The 19,263-nt window shown below is 46.7% G+C and overlaps 1 protein-coding gene across 2 annotated transcripts in view; it reads left to right on the top strand.

The window, feature by feature from the left end:
• The window catches only part of TBC1D10C (TBC1 domain family member 10C), a 131,592-nt gene that overhangs the window by 39,750 nt on the left and 72,579 nt on the right, over nucleotides 1-19,263 (top strand). For both annotated transcript variants that reach the window (XM_030185687.1, XM_030185678.1), the window contains exon 3: nucleotides 15,476-15,575. In XM_030185687.1, coding sequence (XP_030041547.1) covers nucleotides 15,476-15,575 — 100 coding nt within the window. The remainder of the gene's footprint in view (nucleotides 1-15,475; nucleotides 15,576-19,263) is intronic.

Here is a 19,263-nt window from a genome sequence, read left to right as displayed (position 1 = left end):
CAGCTCCGCACCGCCCTGGGGGCTTTAAATCTTTTACCTCCTACGGTCGCAGCAGCTGAGCAGCATCAGTGAAAGCACTGCCGACGTCTCCAGCCTTCCCTTCGTGCTCGCTCGTTCGTTCCCTCAGTGTCCCGCCTTCTTCTGACGTCATTTCCTTGCGAGGGCGGGACACTGAGGGAACGAACGAGCGTGAAGGGAAGGATGGAGACGTCGGCAGCGCTTTCACTGACGCTGCTCAGCTGCTGCAACCATCGGAGGTAAAAGATTTAAAGCCCCCAGGGCGACGCAGAGCTGAGGTAAGCGGCGAGGGTAAGCACCGCAGCGGCGCCCTCCAGAGGTCGGCACCCCCCTGCGGTGCTTACCCCGCTTACTGTGTTGGCACGGCCCTGCTCCACGCCTTTCGTCAGTGACAGCATATCATTTGTACATGTGCATTTTTTATTGCAGGGCCTGTAATGTGGAATAAACTCCCAGGGCTTGTAAGACTTTGTGCAAACATTCAGCAGTACTTGAGCGCGCAGTCCACAGCCGCTGCCTTGATTTTCTCTCCTCTCATGCCATCCTCGATCCGCTTCAATCCGGTTTTCGCCCTCTTCACTCGACAGAAACAGCACTCTCTAAAGTCTGTAATGACCTGTTCCTTGCCAAATCCAGAGGCCACTACTCGATCCTCATCCTCCTCGATCTATCCGCCGCTTTTGACACTGTCAATCATGACTTACTTCTTGCCACACTGTCCTCATTTGGGTTCCAGGGCTCTGTCCTCTCCTGGTTCTCCTCCTATCTCTCCCACCGCACCTTCAAAGTTCACTCTCATGGATCTTCCTCCACCCCCATCCCCTTATCTGTTGGTGTTCCCCAGGGATCTGTCCTTGGACCCCTTCTCTTCTCAATCTACACCTCTTCCCTGGGCTCCCTGATCTCATCTCATGGTTTCCAGTATCATCTCTATGCTGATGACACCCAGCTGTATCTCTCCACACCAGACATCACCGCGGAGACCCAGGCAAAGGTATCGGCCTGCTTATCCGACATTGCTGCCTGGATGTCCAACTGCCACCTGAAACTGAACATGTCCAAGACCGAGCTTATCGTCTTTCCACCAAAACCCACTTCTCCTCTTCCTCCACTTTCTATCTCAGTTGATAACACCCTCATCCTCCCCGTCTCATCTGCCCACAACCTCGGAGTCATCTTTGACTCCTCTCTCTCCTTCTCTGCGCATATCCAGCAGATAGCCAAGACCTGTCGCTTCTTCCTCTTTAACATCAGCAAAATTCGCCCTTTCCTCTCTGAACACACCACCCGAACTCTCGTCCACGCTCTCATTACCTCTCGCCTGGACTACTGCAACTTACTCCTCACCGGCCTCCCACTTAGCCATCTATCCCCCCTTCAGTCTGTTCAGAACTCTGCTGCACGTCTCATATTCCGCCAGAACCGATATACTCATATTACCCCTCTCCTCAGGTCACTTCACTGGCTTCCGATCAGATACCGCATTCAATTCAAGCTTCTCCTTCTTACCTACAAATGCACTCAGTCTGCTGCCCCTCACTATCTTTCTACCCTCATCTCCCCTTACGTTCCCGCCCGTAACCTCCATTCACAGGATAAATCCCTCCTCTCAGTACCCTTCTCCACCACCGCCAACTTCAGGCTCCGCTCATTCTGCCTCGCCTCACCCTATGCTTGGAACAACCTTCCTGAGCCCTTACGCCAAGCCCCCTCCCTGCCCGTCTTCAAGTGTTTGCTTAAAGCCCACCTCTTCAATGCTGCGTTTGGCACCTAACCCTTACCGTTCAGTGAATCCAGACTGCCCCAATTTGACTGCCCCTATCGGACCGACCGTTCACTTGTCTATTAGATTGTAAGCTCTTTGAGCAGGGACTGTCTCTCTTTGTTAAATTGTACAGCGCAGCGTAACCCTAGTAGCGCTCTAGAAATGTTAAGTAGTAGTAGTAGTAGCAGTTTAAAAGGTTTTTAAAAGCGCACTGTTTTGTGAAGGCTTTCTGGAAAGATGAAATTTAATGATTGGACCCATATATGAAAATTCAGATGGTGGTTGATGTGGTTTTATGTATTTGAGTTTTTCTTTTTTCAATTATGTATGTTTTATTGTAACCCTCTTTGGTTAAAATGGGATATAAATGTAAAAAATAAATGTGAAATAAATCATCCCGGTGCTTAAATTTCTGCAGCCGTTTGAGAATTTACCCCAGAAGCCACTGTTGTATGATGGTTCACTCACAAATACCAGCTCCATAGTATCCCTAGCCCCAGCCAGCCTAGGAAATGGAAGACGTGGGGCCGTCCTCGCAGGACAGCTCCATAAAGGGGCGAAGAAACCCGTATTATCGAAACAAGATGGGAGTCCATCTTTCGTTTCGATAATACGGTCGGGGACGCCCAAATCTCAACATTTAGGTCGACCTTAGAAATGGTCGACATAAAGGTTGAGATGGTTGACCTTAGAGATAGTCATCCCCAGTTTTCAGCAATAATGGAAACCAAGGACGCCCATCTCAAAAACGACCAAATCCAACTCATTTGGTCATGGGAGGAGCCAGCGTTCGTAGTGCACTGGTCCCCCTGACATGCCAGGACACCAACCGGGCACCCTAGGGGGCACTGCAGTGGACTAACTGATGCACTAACTGAACGGAAAAAGCCCTTCCCTTAGCGATTCGGAAAAGAACGGGCATGCATGAAGGAAATCGCATGCAAATGAGCTGCTCGCTGTTAGCTTATTTGCACATGACTAGCCGTTGAGCCCGTAAAAACGGGCTCGTATAGGACGGGGGGGAGGGTTTGAAAGGCCCCTTCTCCTCGCCGCTGGAAGGCCCCCCCCCCCGCCGCCGAGCTCGCCGCTGCCCCTCCAAGGTCACCGCTACGCCCCCCCCCTAGCCACCGGCACCCCTCCACCCGGGCCGGGCCTTCGCTTCACTATTGAAACAGTGCGGGAACGCAGCACACAGCGCAGATGAGCTGCCATCCTTCTTCTCTGCCTGTGTCCCGCCCTCGTGGGTGAGGGCGGAACACAGGCAGGGAAGGAAGGCCAACGGCAGCTCAGCTGAGCTGTGTGCTGTGTTAACGCTGTTTCTAAAGCGGAGCGAGAGCCCGGCCCGGGTGGAGGGTGGGTGGCGGCGGCGACCTTGGGGGGGGGGGGGGGAAGCGGTAGCGATGGCGGTTTTGTCCCTCCCCTTGCGCAGTAGAGACCCTCTCTGTCCCACCCCGTCATCACGTATTGACGCGGGGCGGGACAGAGAGGGTCTTTACTGCGCATTTGCGAGTTAGTTTGGTCACTCGCCGTTTATATGTTTGATTTCCTTCCTAAGGAGGGGAAGCCAGTACAGAGCAGCCACAAATAGCGCATGCCAAAGATGGCTTCATACACACAGACAAGCTGTGTGTATAATAGCGTACTACAACCTTTAAAAAACACAAGTCCAGGTGAAAATGTCCAAGTGGTCATCAGGGACGTCTTTTTTTTAAATTTGAGTACGGGTGAAGGACATCCAATGTCCCTGCGACGGGCAGTTGAGGATGTGCAAAATGTGAATGTTTCTGTGAGGACATCCATGCCTTTGCTATACCTCTGACACCCCTTTATTTATTTATTTGGATTTTGGATCACAAGTAGCAGCAGTGGGGTTTGAACTGGCCACCTCTGGATTGCAAAAGCAGTGCTCCAACTCCTCCACTCCACTCCCTTGAAATTTGGCCATCCCTGTGGGGGAGGGGGCAGTTCAGGATGTCCAAAATGTTTGAAAGAAGGACGTCCACACTTTCACTATACCTCTGCTGACACACACACACCTCCCCCTCCCTCCCAGGGACCTGCATACTGCTGCGATGGACCTATGATATTTGAGGCTGGGAAAAAAAAGTTTTTAAAGTTATTTTTTCAGGGTGGGAGGGGGTTTGTCACCACTCGGGGAGTCAGGGGAGGTCATCCCTGATTCCCTCCAGTGGTCATCTGGTCAGTTTGGGCACCTTTTTGAGGCTTGGTCGTAAGAAAAAATGGACCAAGTAAAGTTGGCCAAGTGCTCATCAGGGACGCCCTTCTTTTTTCCATTATCGGCCAAGGACGCCCATCTCTTAATCACGCTCCAGTCCCGCCTTCGCTATGCCTCCGACATGCCCCTGGGAACTTTGGTCGTCACCGCGACCGGAAGCAGTTGGGGACACCCAAAATCGGCTTTCGATTATGCCGATTTGGGCGACCCTGAGAGAAGGATGCCCATCTCCCGATTTGTGTCGAAAGATGGGCGCCCTTCTCTTTCGAAAATAAGCCTGTTAGTCTTAAAATCAAATCCCAGTCCACCATATGGCACTGTGCACTCTGCCACTGAGTCAGTCACCACTAATAATAAAGTTACATGGCTAAATATACATGTGATAAGAAACGGGCCACCTGCTTATGTTTATATCAGACATTCAAATCTCCCATATGCCACTGTATCAAGGATTCTGGGATATAAAAGGGATATAAAATTTATAAAAGGAGACAGCAGAAACACAAAATTCAGATACTAATCAGCTGAAAATTTTGACAAGATCCCCTAACATTACAATATAAATGGAGAAAAGACCTCAGAGAATATGTTATCTGCCCTATAACTTGATCATAGGCCATCTCCATCATAGTCTACTAGATCCGTTCTTATAGTTTTAATCTTTTTTAATATGTATAACTCTTGTTAAATTCTTGTTATAAGTAAAATGTATTGCTTTTATTATAAATACTAGTGCAACCAAGCCCATTTCGTCAAAAATGAAACGGGCCCTAGGAAGGCTTTCGTCTAAGCGATTTCTCCTCTCTCTCCTGCCCTCCCATCCTCCTCTCCATGTCCTACGATTCTTCTTCCTTCCCCTCCCCTCCCCTCCCATCCCCTCCATGTCCTGTGATTCTGAACTCCCCTCCATGTGCAGCGATTCTCCTCTGCCCTGCTGTTCCCTCCGTGTGCTGCGATTCTCCCCTCGCCTCCCATCCCCTCCATGTCCAGCGATTCTCCTCTGCCCTGCCCTCCCATCCGTGTCCCGCGATTCTCTCCTCCCCTCTCCTCCCATCCCATCCATGTCCATCAATTCTACTCTGCCCTGCTCTTCCCTCCCCTCCATGTGCCGCGATTCTGTCCTCCCCTCCATGTCCAGCGATTGTCCTGTGCCCTGCCCTCCCATCCGTGTCCCACGATTATGCCCTCCCCAGCGATTCTCCTCTGCCCTGCCCTCCCATCCATGTCCTGCGATTTTCTCCTCTCCTCCCATCCCATCCATGTCCTGCGATTCTCCTCTGCCCTGCCCTGCCCTCCCCTCGATGTCCCGCAATTCTGTCCTCCCCTCCATGTCCAGCGATTGTCCTGTGCCCTGCCCTGCCCTCTCATCCATTCGTAACATCCTGACGTCAGCTCGCCTCCAGCGTTCCCTTCCCTCTCACTGTTCCATCCTCCTCTGACGTCATTTTGTCTTTACACTAGGGTGGGACAGTGAGAGGGAAGGGAACGCTGGAGGCTTGCTGACGTCAGGATGTTACGAACCCAGACAGCCACAAATTATTATATAGATATGACTGTATTATTGTTATTTTCATTTTATGTTCATTCTACCAATGGGAGTCTTGTCTATGCAAAGATACAAGTCAGGATCCTAAGTCAAAATTTACATATAGAGTAACATCTTCTTTTCTTATCTTACAAAGAAAACACTGTGATCATAATCAGCAGCTTTTGAGTAATATTTTGTTGCTTATTTCTGCTGTTATGCACAATAAGTCTCTTCTTCAGACAGGTTTTTACTTGACAACTCATCAGGGCCTTTGTTTCGCTTACTGCTGCCTCAGGGGAATTTTTCTATAAAAATGAAAAAAAAAAAAAAGATTAGACAAGAGTAATTAAATATCAATTCATAAATATTGGTAATCAGTTACCTACCAGTCCATTCTATTTTATCATGACTCGGATTAATCAGTGTGACAGACATGAAGGCTATTTTTATCTGCAACACCAATGAATAAATCAACTAATCACCACTGTCGATTTTATTTATTCAGATTTGTATTGGTTCATATGTTTGAACCAATGAGAATTGAGTCAGGAGCATATCTGTGAACTTGAAAAGCTCTCCTCAGACATTTAGATCTTCATCTGACCGTACCACTGCATGATGGAACAGCTAAGACACCCTGTTATACAACTATAATCCATGAGGGCAATTTCTAAAAGCCTTTTACTAAGGTAAATGGTAATTTGAACTCTGCCCAACCCCCTGAGGATAGAATGGTTCCTTGAGTTTGTGTGGCTGTCAGAACCTATTGCTTTGCTGTGACTGTGACTGCTGCCCCCTAGGCGACTGCCTAGTTTGTAGTATGTAGGCCGACCCTGTCTTTTACAATGACAGGTGTTGGTGAGAAGCATAGTCCACAGCTCTCTTCAGAGCCCTGCAGTCAAGGGGCCCTATATTCAGCTAGTAAGTGTTACCATTGCACTATGACTAAGGTTTCTGGTTTTAAGCTTTAACCAGTAAACATAAATACAATGCCTCTAGTTTAAAAAATAAGGAGTCATTTTATTAAGCTGCTGTAAGCACTAACAGGGGATTACTGTAGCAAAAAAATGCCTTACCGCTCGGACATCCTCTGGTAATTTTGGAAGTGTTGCGCATGCTCAGTTTAACTAAAATGAGCATGCATCTGACGTGAGGGGAAGAGCAGGGCAGGCAATGCGGCAGAAAGCCAGAGACCAGCAGGGGTTGGGGTTGTTTTTTTAGGGATGGGACAGTTTGTAAGCTGGTGGGACATTTGCAGGAAGTGGTGACAGTTTACAGGGTGGTGGAGAAGGTTTTGCTAGTGGGGACCATTTGCAAGGTGGTAGAATTTATTGCATTTGTATCCCACATTATCCCACCTATTTGCAGGCTCAATGTGGCTTACATAGTTTTGTTAACATTGTCATTGCAGGGTGACAATTACATTTAATATTGTGCAGATGTTAAATAAGGGTAGAAAGAGGAAGGAAAGGATTGATTAAGGTAGTTATATTAGGTGAGAACAGTTGCAAGGTGTAGGTTTTAGGGGTGGAGTCAGTTTGCAAGGTGGGAGCAGTTTGGGGGGCATTTTTTGGATGCAGGACAGTTTGTGTGGTGATGGGGCAATTGCAAAGGGGTAGGTTTTAGGGGTGAGGCAGTATGCGAGGAAGTGGGGTAGTCAGGGTGATAGTTTTTGGGGTGGGAGCAGTTTGTGGGGTGGTGCAGTTGCAGGAGGGGGGTCAATTTTTGGAGGCAGGGGAAGTTGAGGGGGGGGGGGGTTGGAGAACAGTGAACAAGGAGAGGCAGATTGAAAGGAGGAATTCCCTAACTGCTGTGTTTCATTGTATGTGAGTTTCTATGCTACAGAAGCTTGAACAACTTCTCCAGTAGAAATGCATTGGGCCATTATTTTTTTTTTGGGGAGGGGGCTCTTATTTGGCCCATTTTCAAACTCGATGTGTACTTATGGTTACCTTATGGCTTCAGAAACAGGAGGACAGATTGAGCCAGTCTGGATTTTACTTCCATCAATGAAAGTAAAATCCGGACTGGCTCAATCTGTCCTCTTTTTTTTCTGGAGCCATATGGTAACTCTATGTGTACTTTTACAAGTTTTTCCCACATGCCATGCTTCAACCCATTCAGTTAAATTTTTGGAGCGTTATTTTGTCCTCAAACAGACATTCTCAGCCCCTTTTGTATATTTCTTTTCAAATTCTGTTGGATTGTAAAGAATAATAAAGGTCAGTTTTTGCCCATGCTGGCCATTAACCTCTCTATCTCGATGCTCATCTGGTGGTCTCTGCTCATTTCCTGTTTCCTTAGTTGTGCTACATCCTGTCACTAGTTTCCATAGCAACGTTGCCTCCAAACCAGTGTGCGGTTAGTGATGTGTGTATGGTGATGTGGCAACACAGGTGCACACACCCACTACTGTACATTACTGATAAATTGAGTCAGTGAGAATGAGGGACTCCTCATTGTGTAATTGCTCACACTGTGAGCAATTACACCTGCCAGGACCTGCATGGAACAAATTCAGCTCAAATACGTGAAACACCATAGGGCAGGACCTGCACAGACAAAGTATCAGTTTCCTGGAAACTGCCCATTTTCTTTAAATGTGTACAAATATCTACTGATCAGACCAGAGCTTCAGATTGAGCCGTATTTATTTGTACCAATCCTTTGAAATAGTAAGAATACTGTTAGATGTAAGGCATCTTATGAGCCCTTGGTTGTCTATTTCTGAAATGTTCCCCTGGCCTTTGTTTGTAAGTGGTGCAGGGTGAAGGGGACACTGAAGTAATGGATGGGGAGCTTAGATGCATCAACTGGAGTCAGCCCACAAAAGGGACAATCAGGGCCAGAGCCACCAAAGTGTGTTTTATGACCAGAGAGATGGAGTGGAGATGTATCTTTTGATTTGTGTGTCATATATTGCTATGTTATATAAGATTCAATCTTAACCATGGCAAGATCGATCTCTCCACGTGTCTTGTTAAATGGAAGAAAGACTTCAGAAACTCTGCTTTCACTATGGATTATTAATGCTTGTGAATAGCAGACTGCCTCATATTTAATATAAGTAGCTTTCTGCTAAAAAAGAACATGGTGCAGGCTCCTCATTAGTCAGAAAACCTCCTTTGTAAATGTTATTGTTGTCTACAGTGTATTTTATCCTCACTGTTATTCATACAATTAATCTGCACTTATCTGGGCTGTGGCTTCTTCGATTAGGTATGCTCTGTTTCCCGAGGGATTCTTCAGGAGCTATGCCCTCGACTGCTATATCAGCCCTGGAATAAATACGCAGAGAAAGTTGTCAGGAGAGAATACTAGGTGGACTATAGTATAAGGAGTTTCATGTTATATAAGAACAATTATTTTGAAATTAAGATGGTGTAGGTTCCTAGTCTGAGGGGGAGAATACTAGAAGTGTGTACTCCATGAAGTTCATTGATGTAGCTGCCTGGTCCCCTGTGTGTTGAGGCTGAAGAGGAATCCAAGGGTGGGTACACAGGTTATTTTTGGCACCAGCAGCTATAAAATTATAAAATTTCCTCCACAATCTTCTTCCGAAGCACACAGAACAGGTGTAGCAGACCTTTCAGATCAGTGTGGCTGTGGGGTACCCTAGAGGCTACTGCACTAGCAAGTTAGTTAAGCTCTGTGGCTAAAACACATTTGGGGACTAATTTTCAAAACAAAAAAAGTTTTTTAAAAAACCATCATAAGGTGGCAGAAGGATGTTTTTCTCTCAAAAATGTCCAATTTGCAATTTTCTACACCCTAATTTTAGACGTCCAAATTTCAAGGGGAAGTATTTTGGGTGAGACATGGGCGGCACCAAAAATTAGATGTTTTTCTGCAATAATAGAACAAAATGAAAGCATCTAGGGCCAAAATTAAGATGTTTTTGGCTAGACCTGTTTCAATCATGACTAAGTGACCGAAAGGTGCCCTAAATGACCACTCAAGAGATTAAGACAATCCCCCTTATTCCCCCAGTGGTTGATGACCCCTTCCCACCAGTGGCGTAGCCAAGGGCGGGCCTAGGTGGACCCAGGCCCACCCACTTTGGGCTCAGGCCCACCTAATAGCAGCACACTTATGATGTGGCTGGCAGAGATTCCCAAGTCCCACCAGCTGAAAACTCCCGACAACTGTTCCTGCTGCATACTTTGTAAATAGCAGATCTTCGCCTGCAGCAAGCAGTGACTGATCCATACTGCTCGCACCGCCCTCACAGCTTTCCTTCTGATGTACTCCCGCCTATGCGGAAACAGGAAGTTGCATCACTGGGAAGGCTATGGGAACAACATGAGCAGTGTGCATTAATTGCTGCTTGCCACCGGTGAAAATCTGCTATTTAAAAGATGTGAGAGAGGGGGGATGTTTGAGAGACCATATGGCATGCAGGAGAGACCAAATCACCTGTGGAATGGGGCGGGGTTCTTCTGCCCACCCATCTTGGGCCCAGGCCCACCCAAAGTTGGGTGTCTGGCTACGCCCCTGCTTCCCACCCCTTAAAGGGGTGAAAGAAACAGTATGACAGGTTCAGATGTTATGGCAGTCCTATTAAAGCAGGCCCCTGGAGTAGTCTAGTGGTTAGTGCAGTGGACTGTAGAGAAGGGGACTCAGGCCCATATCCCATGCTGGCTGGTACACTTGGGGTGGAAAGTGTGAGCTCTCCAAAATCCTCCAAAAATCTACTGTACCTACATATAGGTGACACCAGCAGGGACAAGGTTATTGTAATGGTGTACAGTTGGAAACACTAGGTTTTTGGTGGGTTTTGGAGGACTCACCATACAATATAAGGAGGTAACGGTGAGATGTGTACCTGGGACCTTTTATGTGAAGTCCACTGCAGTGTCTCCTAGGGTGCCCCACTGTTCTGCTGGGATGTCTGTGGGCCAGTCTAAGAATTCTGCCTCCCACCCCCACCCATATATCCCAATTGCTTTTTTGTGTGTGTTTTTCCCTTGGACATTTTTTTTAATGGTCCTAAAAGATAGACACACTAAGACAAAAACATCTAGCAAATGGACATTTTCAAAACAAAAAGTTGGACATTTTTCTGGTTTGAAAATGGCTATGTTTGCTATTGGACTTTTGAATGTTTTTTGGAAAACGTCCTAAATCGGATTTAGGTGTCATATCAAAAATTCCCCACCGTATATCCTAAAAACTTTTATCGTAATGCATGCAAAGTATTAAGGCAGACTTACATATTACTGGTTACTGTCAGATAGGCACACTAAGGTTAAAAGCATAAGCGCATACTGTTATTACTGTAATTATAATAAAATCCCTATTTATTTGGCTCTCCAAAAATTTACAAATATATACAAAAAAAAGCTAGAAATACAAGACAAATATATCATACAAAGAAAACCAGTTGGAAAAATCATCAAAAATTTTCAAAGGATTTATTAACTTTTAAAAAATGTTATTTTTATTGATTTTTCTTCAGAAGGTTATTACAATAAGTATTCATAAGGATTTATATCTTTTGGCATCCTCTGAACATTGCTCCCTCCTTCAGGCTTATACATCTTTCACACCTCTTAGCAGACTGGACAATAGTACCATGAGGTAGCCACTAGGGACAGGAGTGAGTGGGGTTCACTGTCCTCCCCCCCCCCCCCCCGCTGTACCACCAGAGAATTCAGGCAGGCTATCCTGACTGGGGGGGGGGGGGGGGTCTATCCTTGTTGGGGGGTAGGAGGGGGTTTAGCTTTGTCAGGGAAGGTGAGAGGGGTCTCTGGACCTATGGTGGGTGTGAGGGGGTGTAGACCTTGCTGGGGGGGGAGGAGGGGGTCTGGGCCTCACCAGGGGTGGGGGGAAAGGACCAAAGCAGTATGTGTGTGTGTGGGGGGGGAATGGAGGAGTACAGGACACCATTTTATTTTGAGACCTGTATATGCGCCAGCAACTGCCGCATGCTGATCACCTCAAGCTGAATATTGACTGGCTTGTTCTCCAATAAGGTGCTACTTCTAGGTTGGTCAACAGCCTCTCTCCTCTTTATCAGTTATTCAGCTGCACTTCACTCCTTTCCCTTTCTTTTGGTAGGCAAACAGATCTTCTGTGCTTAAATTACATTTCTATCCACTCTCTCCTGTGGCCCTTTGTTTCCCAGCGCTTCCTTTCTTTTACATCAAGTAGATCAGGCAGCACCTGAGACTTAAGTCTTACCTCCTACCTCTTGCAGAGTCTCAGAACTTACCCATTCCATTACTCTGCAGCCTTCAGTCCTTTCCTTGATGAAGAGTGGAGGAGTAGCCTAATGGTTAGTGTAGCAGGCTTTGAGACTGGCAACCTGGGTGTGATAATGTTTGCTCCTGCAGGCATGGAGTCCTTATAAAACACACAGAGGGTAGTGCAAAGGTCAAAAGGAAAGGCTTTATTCTACACCACAGGAAAGATAAACATGCCTGTTTTCTCACAGGCTTCTCACTCTTAGTAAAGTCTGTCAAGCATAGTCCTGGAACCTTGTCCCTGACAGGTTCCACACTTCATTATAAAGTCACATACACAGTCACGTCTTAACTCTAAAGTTCAAAGACACTTCTCCTACCTCCTTGAACTTGACCTGCTAATAATTGCATGATTATGGGAATCATCTGCACTCAAGTTGTCACTTGCTTGCTCGTTCCCTTGGAAACCTCTGTACTGGGGCCTCCTTGGAAACCTCTGTATCGGGGCCTCCCTGAACTGTTCAGCCTCGGGGCTTTCAGCCTAGAAGAAGTCACTAGACCACCAAGGCATTTAAAATAGGCCCAGGGACGGTCTTTGAGTGGTGGGAAGATGGAGAGATTGTGGTTGGGGGGTGAGGATGAGTGGCTGGCCAGTCCAGGAGGATCCGCCCTCTGCTAGGGGAGGGGGTGTGGCAAGTGGTGGCTGGTGGCTGGACCGGGATGACACACTCTCTGCATGGGTGGGTGAGGTGCCATTTTCAGTTCTGTTTTCATTTTCAGCCAAAACTGAGCAGCAAATTTTGGCTGATTCGGTTTCAGTTAAAACTGAGAAGCCCGGCATCGGTTGCCCTCTACTCTGAGCTTCAGTGAACAGTTGTGGACCAGAATGGCAACCCCTGAGCTTTCTCCTTAGCCCCTAGAACAAGGAGCCAATGGGCCCCAGAGAGGGGTAATCCACATCCTGTAGTTCTACATCTCTCCTGTTGTGGACTCATTTGGGAAAAGAGGTCAATGACAGCCCATGTCAAACAATCCAGATTGAGAAGTATTGCAAAAAACAAAAACAGTCCCATACCCAAACCCCACTACTTCACCTGAAAAAAAACAGTAAGATGGCTGAAACGAGAAAGGGGTAAATTTGACCCCTTCAGTTTTTCTAGGTGTGCCCACTTACATTATATATATACTAGTAAAAACGGCCCGTTTCTCACACAAATGAAACGGGCGCTAGCAAGGTTATCATGTAATGGCGATTATGTTTTTAAGGGAACTGTTAGGAGAAACGTCCTGTCACGATAAGTAATAATTGGGAAGGGTGTATAATGAGTAATATGCTCCAGTGGTATGAGATACGGATTGTTTTAACTATGTTTTTTTTGTTTTAATCTTTCTTATTTTTGTGATTTTTATTTATAGTGTTTTTTAAAAGATAATGAGTATGCAGACTCCTTCAAGCTGCAGTAAGCATTAATTTGTGCTTACTGCAGCTTAAAAGGGTTTACATTACATTATACTTTAAGCTTATAACCCGCAGACACCCACATAGTTCATTGGATTCACACCAAGATAAGAATAATTGAACCATATGTTCAAATAACAAAATCAATTACAGGTAATAATACAGGAAGAAAGCATCAATATACGATAATTTCAATTGATACCAGATAAAACATATTTATGGAATAAAAATGTCTTAAGCATCTGTATAAAGGTTAGTTTCTAATTTTCCTAATCCCCAATGGTACAGTGTTTCATAAAGAAACAGCATGATAGAGGAAAGAAGAAGATAAAAATTTTACAGACTTCATCTATTTTTATAGTTGAATAGCAACTAGATTTAAGACCCATCTGCTGAGTCACCAAAGTTATCATATAAGGTGAAACCTCACCATATAAGATCTTAAAAATCATGACCTCCATTTTAAATTGAATCCTAGCCTTGACTGGCAATCAATGTAGTCCACACAAATATCTACCTGAGGCGTCCTGTGGTAAAATCCGGATGTAGGTGTACTACCCATACACTAAAAAACGAATTGTATTTTTTTGGGTGAGGGGGCGTGTCTGGGGGGGTGGAGAGTAGGTGTGTCTGTGCTAATCAGTTAGCACAGCCATACTGTCGTGCGCTAATTAGTATGTGATTAGCGCATGAGCTGTTACCACATACAAAAGAGGTGGCAGTAAGGGCCACACACTAATAGCAACAGTAGCACAAGGCCATTAATGCAGAAAATAGAAAATCGGCCACTTTTTGCCGCAGCTTTGTAAAAGAGCCCCTTAGATTCCTACCTTGAGGCTCTTACGGTTGCTCCAGGCTAGGAGTGAGCAGCAGGAAAATTCGCATTCTGTGTCATTTCTGGGAATTTTTATTTTATATAGGTTTTCTTGGCCATTTTGTCATTAGGGGATCGATGTCATTAAGAGTGTTACAATGAGTATGAACTGTTTACAAAGAGTGCACATTATTATTGGTAAATGAAAAAACCTCCCACAAAATGTCATGTCTTTTCTGCTCATTTTTGCTTGTTAATGACATGGGATATGTCACTCATGTCCCATATCGTTACAAATGACAGTCCGTGCCTACTTCAGGCACCTTCTCTTAAATTCCAGGAACTCTGACCTTCAGCCCTGGACTCATACAGAAGAGAGGTAAAAGCTGCCAAGTTACCCAGCTCCAAGAGGGAGATTTTAGGCCAGTCTTGGATTTCAGGCAACCCTATCCTAATGCATTATGGGACTTGCAACACTGATTTCAATAGATGGGATCAACGACTATAAATACCACACTGCACTGAAGATGTAAGTTCAGAACCAGGACAAGAGAAAAAAGTCTCCTGCCTGGAACTGGGCAGTTTGGCAGCTCCGTACGTGTGTTCCAGAAATGAAAAGTTGTGAAAGAGCCTTTGGGGCTCATTTTCAAGGCACTCAGACTTACAAAGTTCCATAGTAACCTATGGAACTTTGTAAGTCTAAGTGCTTTGAAAATACGATTCTTTGTGATTTGTGTGACAGATGCTGGGTTCTGTGTGAAACTGTAGTCATCACACTTCTTCCATCTTCTCCCTTTTGTCTACCTACCACACACAGCCTTAAAAGGTTTTCTCAGTCATTCTCTTCCCCCTCTTCTCCCTGAGGTGGAGGTGGCAGCAACAGGAATACACTGTCCTCTTCACAAGAGTGACTGTTTATAAAACTTACCTCCCTCTCTGCAAGCCACAGAATGAGAAAGAATCCCCTTGATTTCCATCTGTATCTTCAACTTGGGCATTTCTTGCAAAGGGTCATGCAGAGCTGCTGATGAAAAGAGGTGGAGCTGGATTTCTATACCTCTTGGAATAGAAATGAATGCCAACAGAAGGCATTCTCCACTGTCAGTAAAGAGCGACTAAAAATGAGAATAATTTGAGAGATAAAAAAGCAGACAAGAAGTGAAATTGTGAAATACAATAGATGGAGCATCTCAATAGGCCATTACTGAGTTTTTGGAATCCAGACTCTGTAGAGAGGGTGCTCTATAGATGTGTGATGAGAAAATGTTTGAAGAGAGATGGTATGAGTAGGGTGAGAGGTGAAGAAACATCTTTTAGGAACAAAACGTTGTGGTGGATCCAGATTTTTCAAGTGGATTTGATAGAGAGGAAGCGGAGAATGGTGGATGGTAAAGGGAGGAAGGGGTTTCAGGGATATGGAGCATCAAGATGAATCACACCAGAACTTCCTTTTTCTGACTCCCTCTTCAGGCTGGGACAGCCACCACTCGAGGTTATCCGACAAAGGGAGGCAAAATGGCTGGATATGACATCACACTGGGAGAAAGCCATGTCCAGGAAATACAAGAAGGTGAGAAATTGAATAGCAAAGACCCTATTAATGGAATCCAGTAAAACTTTCTAAGGCACTGGGTTTCCCCTATCAAACCTCTCTAGTGGAGTAGTTAATTCACGGCAGTGTGTTTTTTCTTAAAACATTTGGAGGTACATTTCCAAAGACTTAGGGCCCTGTTTACTATGCCACGCTGTAGGCGCGCTAGCAGTTTTAGCTTACGCTAAAAATTAGCATGTGCTAATGCTAGAGATACCCATGGGTGTCTCTAGCATTAGCATGTTCTAATTTTTAGCGTGCGCTAAAAACGCTAGTGCACCTGAGTAAACCGAGGGGTAGATTTTCAAGGTTTAAAGCCTCATTTACATACAACATAAAAACTGGAATTGAGACATACAGGTCAGAAAATACTTCGTTCCAGTGGTATTTTAGAAACAGATCTGCTGGTGAAGAGGCTTCTCTAAAATACCAGCAGCAGTGCTTGCATATTTGCTGGCACATGCAACGGGAGCAGCTGGCTTAAAATATACACATTGAGGCCAAATCGCTGGAGGCAGCCCAGCTAACTTCTGCAGTTGACAGCGAACCTGGAAATTCAATGCTGGGCCGTATCCAGCGACCGACGTTGAATTTCCGAGGTTTTATTTAGCCGCTATTTATGGGGGTCTATCTGGCCGCTAAACTTAGCTAAATATTAGCGCTTAGCCAACTTAAGGCTATTTAGCCAGCCAGGAGCTGTTCCTGGCTGGTTAAATAGCATTGAATATCATGTGTAGCTGCTCCATTATACACTTATATGTGTAAGTGCTGCCAATTAAGAGACAAGGCTGCTAGAGAATGACACGGGGATGGGGACCAGCGGTAACCATGGGGATGGGGTAGGGACAGATCCCACAGGGGTGGGGTGGGGATGGAGACAGATCCCACGGGGAAGGGGCAGGGATGGGGACAGAGCCCTTGAGGATGGGGAGAAACTTTGTCCCCGTGTCACTTTCTACTTCGAAGCTTGTTAATCAACTGGACTGTTATTTATGTTTGATTTATGCAGACGACAATATTTTGATTTTTTGGAAAAACAAGCAAACATGCTGGCCACAACCAGCAAAATTTGCATGGGGGATCCTGTACATCCTGCTACCAGCACATCTTCTAAGAAGACATCATATCAGTGCTTCATAGGGCATATTTCTCCTCTCTAGGGCATACAGGCAGGGCCGGTCTTAGCAAGTGCGGGGCCCTATGCAGACCAATTTGATGGGGCCCCACCCTAGCCCCGCCCCCACCCTAACTCCACCCCCCACCCTAGCTCCAGGGCCCGCCACCCCTCCCTCCGAGCTCCAAGGCCCCCAGCTCCAGGGCTTGTCGATCCTGCAGTCAGTGCCAACTGAAAGCCATGTCTTTTTCACAAACACAGATACACCCTAATCCACTATAGAATAAGTAATCATAAACTTTCTATTTAGACAAAAAATAAAATGAAACCCCAAGATGCCAGACTCTGCATACAATGCGACACCACAGAAACAGAAAATGTCCCCTAGTACTGTGCAAAATATAAAGACAGCAGATGTAAATTTGAAAAAAACTAACAAATACCAATCACCACTTTACAAATTAACAAATAGAAATAAAACAAATATAGAAAATAAAATACCATTTTATTGAACTAATATATTTAACTTTCAGAGGCCAAAACATCCTTCCTCAGGTCAATACAGTATAGTACTGTTACAGTATCCTATCCTGACCTGAGGAAGGGGGTTTTGTTCTCCGAAAGTTAGCCAAAATGTATTAAAAGTAGTCCAATAAAAAGATTACCTTGTTTGCATGTTCTATTATAAACATTTATTAACATATCTACAATACTACTTTATCCTAAAGCAAAAAATTTAAATATATATTTTATTTACAGTTTGTTGTCTCTGGTTTCTGCTTTCCTCATCTTTTCACTGTCTTCCTTCCATCCAGCATCTGTCTTCGGTCTCTCTCTGCCATCCAGTGTCTGCCCTCTCTGCTGTCCCCTCCATCCAATGTCTGCCCTCTCTTCCTGCCCCTTCCATCCACATCTGCCCTGTATCTCTGCCCATTCCATCCACCATCTGCCCCTGTCTGCCCTCTCTCTCTCCCCCATCCATTCACTGTCTGCCCTTTCTATCCCTTCCATCCACTGTCTGCCCTTTCTCTCTGCTCCTTCAATCCACCATTTGCCCTCCCTCTCCCATCCATCCAGGGTTTGCCCTCCCTCTTGCTCCCCCATCCAGGATCTGCCCCTCTCTGCCCCTTTTTTTCAGCCCTCAGTTCCAGCCCCACTATCCCACCAGTCCCCCATTTCAGCCCCAGCCCTTTTCTCCCACCAGTCCTGAGCTTCAGCCCCCCAGCCACTTCTCCCTGTCCCCTTTTCAGCCCCCAGTCCCCCGTTTCAGCCCCTGCCCCTTTTCAGTCTCCAGCCTCTTATCCCACCTAACCTCCTTTTCAACCCCCAGTTCCAGCCCCCTTCATCCACATGCCTTGTATTAGGGCCCCCCTTTTCAGAACCATTCTCCCACCTGACCCACGCATACCCCATTTTCCCACCAGCCCCAGGCATGGCCCCCATTTTCCCATATTGCCCCTTCTCAGACCCAGTCCCCTTCTCCCATCCAAGAACCCCAGTCCCCTCCCCACCCGTCCCCTTCAACCATCCAAGAACCCCCTCTCCACCTCAGTCCCCTTCTCCCATCCAAGAACCCCAGTCTCCTCCCCACCCGTCCCCTTCTCCCATCTGAGAACCCCCTCCCCAGTCTCTCCCATCCAAGAACCCCAGTCCCCTCCCCACCCGTCCCCTTCAAGCATCCAAGAACCCCCTCCCCATCCCCTTCTCCCATCCTTGAACCCCCTTCCCACCTCAGTCCCCTTCTCCCATTCAAGAACCCCAGTCCTCTCCTCACCCGTCCCCTTCTCCCATCCGAGAACCCCCTCCCCAGTCTCTCCCATCCAAAAACCCCAGTCCCCTCCCCACCCGTCCCCTTCAAGCATCCAAGAACCCCCTCCCCATCCCCTTCTCCCATCCTTGAACCCCCTCCCCACCTCAGTCCCCTTCTCCCATTCAAGAACCCCAGTCCTCTCCCCATCCGTCCCCTTCTCCCATCCAAGAACACCTTCCCCAGTCTCTCCCATCCAAGAACCCCAGTCCCCTCCCCACCTGTCCCCTTCAACTATCCAAGAACCCCCTCCCCACCCCCTTCTGCTTCTCCCATCCATGAACCCCTCCCACCTCAGTCTCCTTCCCATTTGAGAACCCCCTCCCCACCCCACCCTTCCCCCACCTGAGAGCCCCACACCCTTCTCCCATCTGAGTCCCTCCCCACCTACCAGCTCCATTCTCCTGCCGCCCAGGCCCACCACCCTCACTGCCTTTAAAAAAAACCCAATTTGAAGCGCAGGAGTAACAGGCAGCAGCGCCTCGCGTCTACCCTTCTACTAAAAATCTCTTCGACGACGTCATTGGGCCTTCCCACATTGAGTCCCGCCCGCCCTCACGGTAATTGGAAGTTACCTCAGAGGAGGGCGGGACTCAATGTGGGAAGGCCCAATGACGTCGTCGAAGAGATTTTTAGTAGAAGGGCAGACGCGAGGTGCTGCTGCCTGTTACTCCAGCGCTTCAAATTGGGTTTTAAAGGCAGGACAGGACGAGCAGCGCCGGGAGCGGACTCGGAGCACCCCCCAC

The sequence above is a fragment of the Microcaecilia unicolor genome, chromosome 1, assembly GCF_901765095.1.
Source record: "Microcaecilia unicolor chromosome 1, aMicUni1.1, whole genome shotgun sequence".
In the NCBI taxonomy this organism is placed as follows: domain Eukaryota; kingdom Metazoa; phylum Chordata; class Amphibia; order Gymnophiona; family Siphonopidae; genus Microcaecilia; species Microcaecilia unicolor.
The sequence above is the reverse complement of the archived record's forward strand: the minus strand, read 5'-3'. Positions and strand labels throughout refer to the sequence as shown.